Raw genomic sequence first — 8,067 nt, 5'->3', positions numbered from 1 at the left:
GGGCGCTGTGGCTCCACGGAGAGCTGCTGACAGTTGTGTGGGAGACTCAGGTTAAGGAGGAGTCTTGGCTGGGCCCTGGTAGGGGGAGCCTCTTTGAGGAACCAGGCTAATGGGAGGTCTGAGGGGTTAAATGTAGTCTCTGGCACCCACTGACATGATCTGCAGGTGCATTTGCCACAGCAGGGAGGGAGCCTTCTGGAGCCTGCATTTGGTGGGGGCATGAGGGGCTTTCAGGAGGCAGCCCCCCAGGATAACCAAGGCCAGGTGCATGCCAAGGATCAACGGTCTCAGAGGAAGATCAGAGAGGGTGTGGGGATGGTTACTGTCCCAACTCTGCCTGGCTACCTCGGCCTGCTGGCCCCACCTGCTCCACCGGAGCTGGACAGAGGGGAGGACCTGGGTGCAATGAGCCTGTGCTGTCAGGGGGTGGAGGGTGTACTTAGGATCCTACAGGGATGGTGACGTCAGAACAGCAGTGTCACGGGGACACTCTAGCCAGAGGAAGGGTAGCACAAGCCCACTCTTTGGAAGCCCTGAGCAAGAGATGCCCACCCCCTTCTTGCCCGACTCTGCCAGGGGCTCCAGGATCCTCTGCTGGGTGGCTCTGAGTCTCTTGAGGGCAGGTGAGTCCTGGGCTCAGGTGGGACCTCCCTGAACACACAGGTCTCGGTTGCTGCATAGTGTCAGGCTCCCGTTAGGCAAGCTCCAGCTTGTCCCATACCCTACAGGTCCTGTGGATGCTGGCATCGTCCAGTCCCCAAGACACATCATCACAGAAAACGGAGGACAAGCCACTCCGCAATGCCACCCTGTCTCTGAACATCGCAGCGAGTCCCGGTACCAGCAAGCCCAGGGCCAAGGCCCCAAGATCCTCGTTGAGTATTATGAAAAGGCGGACAGAAATAAAGGCGACATCCTGGACCGGTTCTCAGTCCAACAGTTCCCTAACTACAGCTCGGAGCTGAAGCTGAGCGCCCTGGAGCAGGGGGACTCGGCCATGTTCCTCTGTGCCAGCAGCACTGACAGCCCTGCAGAGCCACCTCACACCTGTACCCAAACCTCCTGCTCCCGATGGAGATGTGAGGGAGGGCAAGCAGGACAGCCCCAGCCCAGCCCCTGCGGTGCTGCGGTCCTTCCCCAACACTCCCTGCCATCGTGCGTGTCCAGAGCTCCCTGGCCACCGCATCACTCAGGTTCTCAGCTCATCGACACCCTCCAATCCTAGCAAAGGGCAGGAGCGCCTACTCAGTGGGAGAGAGTAGGAGTACAAGGAAGGACATTATTGTGTCCTCTTTATAGATGGGGACGTCTTGCATCACTTTACAGACAGGAAGCTGTAGCTCATGGAGACTCCCCATATTTCATATTTACAAATACTGGAGCCAGGATTCAAGCCTATGTCTCTAAGCTCCAAAACCAGCGTTTCCCCAGTTTTGGTCAATAAGATGTGATGGAGCATGCCTCTCTCCTGTGGAGACCAGCTGAGCAGGTGTGGGTGGTCGCACATCATGGTGTGTGGTTACTTCTACTTAGTCCCCTGGCTTCCAGGACCTAAAGCTTCAGCCAGAGAATAGGTGTGTGTCCCAAGCTGTGACCCAGTAGGAAGATGCTCCCCTCTGCCCCATTCCACAAGGAGCAGAGTCATGACATTCTCTTAATCCAGGACTAAGTAACTAGGGGGCTTCCCAGGAGCACAGAGGATTCAGCAGAGAAAATAGAAACCCACCAGGAATTGAAGAAAGGTTGGAGCTAACACAGGGAACTGGCACTCTCAAAACATCAGAAGTGCCGTAGGAGGGAGGGCCTGGTGAGGCTGCAGCCTGCTCTCAAGCCCACCACTAACGATCAGAAATCTGAAGTTACTACAGCTGCCCAGGTCAGGAGCTGGAGAAAACAGACGAAGGTCAGAGTGGACCTGTAGCCTCCATATAGATGATTCACAGGGAAGTGTCCAGGGGCCCCTGCAAAACACCCGTCTGCTGCTATGGATGAAACCTCTTTCTTCTGTCTACCAAATTTTCCCCAATGTAGCTTACTGGAAGAAGCTAAACCGTTTCCAGAAATGTGCTGTCAGAGGACTCTGGGGAATGGAGATTCAAGGTTTCTAGCTCTTGTAATACAGGCAAGAGTGTTGGAGAGCATTTAAGGGTACCTGGGGCCCTGGTAGCACAGTGCTTAAGAGCTCGGCTGTTAACCAAAAGGCCGACAGTTCAAATCCACCAGCCGCTCCTTCTAATCCCATTGTAAAGTTCTATTCTGTCCTATTGGGTTGCTATGAGTTGGAATCAAGTTGATGGCAAAGGGTTTTGTTTTTTGGGGGGAATTTTGGGTGCAAAGAAGGAGCCCTGGGGGTGCAGTGATTTAGCACTCACCTACTAACTGAAAGGTTGGAGGTTCAAACCCACCCACTGGCTCCCCAGGAGAAAGATGTGGCAGTCAACTTCTGTAGAGATCACAGCATTGGATACCCTATGGGGTAGTTCTACTTTGTCCTATAAGGTCTCTATGAATTGGAATTGACTCAATGGGAATGGGTTTTCTGGGTGCCGCGATAATACTTACCACCCCAACTAAGCAGACCAGAAAATGCAAGGCATGAGAGTGAATTTTAATTTGCTGCCGTCTTGCCCACAAAAATCAATTGTAGTTTAGCTATAGGATAGTTGTTACTCATTTGTTAAGTTCTTGAATATCTACCCTGGGAAAAAAATCCTTCAAGTTTGGGAAATAAGGCTTAATTTTAAAAAATCACACTGTTCATCTTTAAGAACAGAATGAAGGCCAGGTGATTTGATTCCATAAAGATTACAGTCAAGGAAACCCTATGGAGCAGACCTACTCTAACACAGGTGGTGGCCATGAGTCAGAATCAACTCGACAACGGCTACCAACAGCAACACAACATGATAACACATTGAAGAAGTGGATGACTTCAGATCCAAGCATCTCCCTTTTGCAAAGATCACATTAAGACGTGTGGTCACAGAAATAGCCCTGACTGAGCGATGGCCTCTCTATGAAACTACATCACCTACTGCTGTTGACTACACGGAAGTTCTGAGTTACAGCAAGCTTCTGGTTCAGCTGATGTTCTTCCATTTGGTGTGGAGAAGACCCTCTGAATGGAGACAGAGCGTTTCCCTTTGACTCTGTGAACACCATATTCACATCATGACACTTTTCCTCAAGGACTGCACAGTCACAAGGACTCAGGTGGCCCAGTCTTCCACAACCTCACCCAAACAAGGGAGGACCTGGCCCACAAGAGCACAGGGGAGCCTCGCCTGGAGGGCGGCTCTGTGAACTGCTGCAGAAGGTGCATCATGACTCTTCACCCCTGAAAACTTGCTGACTGTCAGGCTGGCTCTTTTAACAGAGGGTTCGCTGTAGGCTGACGCCAGCGATCCAGAATCCAGGTGAGGAGAAAAATTGGTAAGAGGTTCCTGGAGGAGAATTTTGATCAGACAAGTCATAAAAGTCACCAGGGTGGCCATGAGGATCTTCCCTATACTCCAGAAATATTAGTAAAGAGTAAAAATAGTATGTTGTTCTTAGTTGCCAATGAATTATCGCCAACACATGGCGACCCCACATGTGCAGAGTAGACTGGTCCATAGGGGATTCAAGGCCTTGGCCTTTCACGAGGAAATCACCAGGCTTTTCTTAGGTGATGTTTCTGGGTAGGTTCGAACACCCGGACTTTCTGCTTGTAGTTGAACACTTAATCCTTTGTGCCACTGAGGGACTTCAAAAACAACACTAATGAGGAACTATTTAATAGTGGGAATAAAATACACATAGAGAAAGAAATATCCTTCTCCAGAAGCCAGGGACACGGCATATGCACAGATAAACTTCTTTACAAACAGAGCTACAAATGCTCCACTCTGAGCTGCTGGGCTGTGCATCTATGATTGACTGGTTCCTGTGGGGAGTGGCGTGGTTGCCAAGCTCTGCGGCTCAAGCACCTGTGGGGAAAGTGATGTCGTGAGCGTCTCCACTGAAGGTCCACATCCCACGACAGAGCTGGGAGACACAGATTCTCCCTGCACTGGGATGGGTCCCAACCTCCTCTTCCCTGTGGCCCTCTGTGTCGTGTGGGCAGGTAAGTCCTGGTCACAGGTGCGCCTCCTTCCCAGGACCTCCCACAGCCTCAATACAAGCCCTTCTCCTGGGACCACTGCATCAGCCTCTGCTGCTGGCTCTTACAGGGCACACAGATGCTGGTGTCACCCAGACCCCAAGGCACAAGGTCACAAGGACAGGAGGGATTGTGACCCTGCAATGCACCCAGGACATGAACCACAACTACATGTACCCGGGACTGGGGCTGCGGCTGATCCACTACTCATCTGGTGTTCGTGTTACTGACAAAGGAGACCTCCCTGATGGGTACAATGTCTCCAGATCAAACACGAGGAACTTCCCCCTCATGCTGGAGTCGGCCGCCCCCTCGCAGACAGCTGTGTACTTCTGCGCCAGCAGTCTGCACAGTGCTGCAAGGCCACCTCAGCCCCGCACAGAAAGGGCAGCTAGAGGGGCTGAGGTTGCCCTTTGCTTATGAGCCCCAGCCTGGTAAGGCCACCTCCAGAAGCTCTGGCCTGCACAGGGCCTTCGAGTGTGCAGAGTCCCCCAAGAAGCCCCAGCCTCACTGTTGGTCACCTCACGCCCTGGCCTGCAGGTTCTCTCTGCTGCAGGAAGGGAAATGCATCTTCACGTGAGCTGCAGGGAGACGCCAGTGAGAGCCCCAGAGCCAGCACACTCTCCCATCTCCTCCCTGCGCAACCTCAGGTCACAGTCAACTGCCCTTCACACCCCTCTGCTCCCCACACCCTTCCTCTTGGGCCACCACCTTGCAAGGCCCCGACCACCCCCTGTCTGTCAGTTCAACGTGCTTCCAGAACAAGGCCAGGCAATCACCCAGCCACCACCTGGTCTGTCAGTGTCCCAAACCCATGAGGCTGGTAAAAAGAGAAGCCAAAGAGAAGGCTAACTACAGGTAAACCCCAAGAGTGTATTCATCTGTATCTCCAATTCCGTTGTCATTGGGGCATCCAGGTAGGATCATTGTCAGGGGCAAGTTGGGGGAAAGGATCAGAGATGTCCTGGAACATCCAATTGCCAAGCCTGGAGCTCTAGGTGGGGGCCCCTGGAGGAGCTCACCGCCATCCATGCACATGCTAAACCATCTTCTAGGTACATTTTAATTTGTAACGGTTTCCACGATGTGGGGACTGATGAGACAATGACATCACCTGCCTTGTGGGGAGAGGGACATCACTCTCCTCTGCTCATGTGCACAAACACTTTGACTTGGCAAATCTGTCAGTCCTGCCTGAACCACCATGGGCTCCAGGCTCCTCTGCTGGCCGTCTCTCTGCCTCCTGGGGGCAGGTGAGTCCCTGGACGCCAAGATCTCCGTAGTGGATTCGCCGTGATCACTCCACTCATTTCCTTCTTTCCATTTTCAAATTCTGTGTCTTCCCTGCAGAACACAAAGAAGCTGGAGTTGTCCAGACCCCCAGACATAAGATTACAGAGCACATACAGGCCGTGACTCTGTGGTGTGATCCTGTTTCTAGCCACAATACCCTTTACTGGTACGGACACACACCGGGACAGGGTCCCGAGCTCCTGGTTCACTTTGAGAATGAGGCTGTGCTGGATGATTCACAGTTGCCTAAGAACCGATTTTCTGCAGAGAGGCTCAAAGGAGTAGACTCCACCCTGGCGATCCGGGCAGCAGAGCCGGGGGACTTGGCCGGGTACCTACGCGCCAGCAGTTTAGCCCCAGCATGGCAGAGACACGTCCTTCCTGCGCATAAAATGAGTGCTTCTCTCTGCTCTGCCCGCAGGAGCGAGAAACAGAGACATTACCTTGCTCCTCGCTTTCCAAGAAAGGAAGTGGGTTTGCAGACATCTGCTTCAATTCATATAAAGTGGGGATACAAAATATTGATTGATACTCAAGGGCTGTAATGTTGTTTGTGGTCATCATTGCCCAATTAAGGCATGGGAGGGCCCTAAATACTGACAATCTGTGGTGTCCCATCCTCTGCTGGCTCACGCATTCCATCAGGTTAGGAATGTGGGGTTATACCCAATCTGTCCGATATGAAAAGGAAAATATAATTGTTATCATATTCAAAATTTATAAAATGTATATTTTATTTCTTTGTGGAATTGTTCAACCCCTATTTGGACCTATGTACATAAGTGATCTAACAATAGCACCACTTCTCGACAGGCAATTTTATTTTTCGAGTCATTACAATATCAATCAGTTTCTTAAAAGAAAGTCACTCTGAAGGGAAACGGAACACAAAATACATTAATATAATTTTTATTATCTAAGTATTCATTTAATATATTTCCTCGATGAACTACTCATTTTCCTTGAATGGAGTTCCATAAATATTCTGAAAAATTGTAAGTGTAATGTCTGATAAACCTTCTTTGTTGCTTTCTTGGAAGACGAATTTTGAAACACCCTCGTTGTTGCAAAACAGAACCATATTTACCAGAATAAATAAATATTGAATTTTATGTCCTCTTAATGTATCTAATACATCATTAATAGAGTAACATCAAGCACTGCGTCCTAGGCAACAGACAATAAAAAATGAAACTCACTTGATAGAGGAATACAAAATTTTTGAGTTAGATAAATCTTAATATTTCCAGTACATTTTGGGCATTTGCTATGGTAGTATTATATTAAATTATTAGCCATGCTAGTATTATATTAAATGTATGCTAGATTGTGTCTGTGTGTGTTTGTCAAACATATATTCAAGTTAAAGTTATAAATATTATTGTTTACAAAACTTAGGACACAACTCTGTATGTAAATGTTACACAGTTAAAAAGTAACTTGACTGAATTCATTGCAGTGGTTGACTTATTTGAGTCCTCTTGCTTTTGTGCATCATCCGGGACTGGAGTTCCCATTGGTTGTTTACCAGGATGTGCACAAGAGCAGACCCTCGTGTTTGTATCATGGCACAGAGCATTGCTAGCCCTCCTGGCTAGAGGTAACATGGATTACAGGATTGTTCTCTCAAACCTGATCAGAGATTTTTTATCCCGTCCTTGCCCAGTAACCACTCATGTTGGATCCAGTTACAACTTAGGTGAATGTAGCAAGAGTCAGACTTGACAATACCATCCCCAACCTCTTGTTTATTAGAAAGAAATAGCACACTCCCAAGAGACCCAACGAGATAAGGAGTTTCAATTACACAGGGGAGAACCATAAAAGACAGATGTCAATGAAGGTGTTGAAGTGGTAGGGGCCTTATAGCTTAAACTACCTTGTGTGTGGGTACCCTTGTGACCCTGCGTGAACTTTATTTCCAGCCGGCACATTCTCCTGCACTGGAGCTGGTATCAATTTAATCTAGTGCCCTGCCAGTTCCCTTCCACTGCAGTGCTCACTTTTCCTTGTGCCCTGTCTGCTTGACATCTATGAGTCTCTGCTTTGGACAACTTGTGCCCCTATTTTGTTGATGTCCTAAGCATGTTTTTAACTTGCTTATTGGGTAATCTGTCCTTGGGGGTCATTGCGGCTCAGGGATTTGAATCCTATCTCAGTAACTACTCAAGATCCAGAATCAGCCCTCTGAGTAGTGATGATTGTGTCCTAGAAAACTGTGTGATCACAAAACACGTGCAACGAGCTTTAATCATCTCACCTGTGGGTTACAGTGAGTAACCAGCAGCCCTCTCTCCCTGTGGTTGTTCTTGCCGTCTGGAGGAGATGAGTTGAAATCCTTGCTAACACCTTCACTCTCTACCTTCTCCTATGCCTTTACATTGCAAGTTTTCTGCCACAAAGTATCAGACCATAGCTTGTGTTTGAAAACATTTTTTCTTGCTTTTGTGGAGACAGGTTAATAATGAAGTTCTTCATGATGATGGTGATAATTTCAACTATTTTATTCAGTCTTTTGCCAACTTCAAAAAATGCACACAAAGGACTCCAGCAAGATGGCAGTCTAGGCAGAAGCACCACGCCGTCCCTCCACAACAAAGATCCGAAAAACTAAGCCAAACAGAGAATCAACA

The 8,067-nt window shown here is 49.0% G+C and overlaps 2 gene segments (V, D, J or C); both read left to right on the top strand.

Moving 5' to 3' along the window:
• Positions 1 to 544: 544 nt before the first annotated feature.
• LOC101344730 (T-cell receptor beta chain V region CTL-L17-like) lies at positions 545 to 2,419 on the top strand (the record flags this gene model as incomplete). The annotated part of the segment is given in 3 exon segments: positions 545 to 623; positions 729 to 1,013; positions 2,394 to 2,419. Coding segments are annotated over 3 exon segments (390 nt in total), but the record flags the coding sequence as incomplete, so codon positions are not given.
• Positions 2,420 to 4,056: 1,637 nt separating this feature from the next.
• Positions 4,057 to 5,557, top strand: LOC101344483 (T-cell receptor beta chain V region C5-like). The segment is given in 4 exon segments: positions 4,057 to 4,105; positions 4,212 to 4,484; positions 5,357 to 5,394; positions 5,492 to 5,557. Coding segments are annotated over 4 exon segments (426 nt in total).
• Positions 5,558 to 8,067: the final 2,510 nt, after the last annotated feature.

Source organism: Trichechus manatus, unplaced genomic scaffold (assembly GCF_000243295.1).
Source record: "Trichechus manatus latirostris isolate Lorelei unplaced genomic scaffold, TriManLat1.0 scaffold00093, whole genome shotgun sequence".
In the NCBI taxonomy this organism is placed as follows: domain Eukaryota; kingdom Metazoa; phylum Chordata; class Mammalia; order Sirenia; family Trichechidae; genus Trichechus; species Trichechus manatus.
This window is presented reverse-complemented; position numbering and strand designations above follow the sequence as displayed.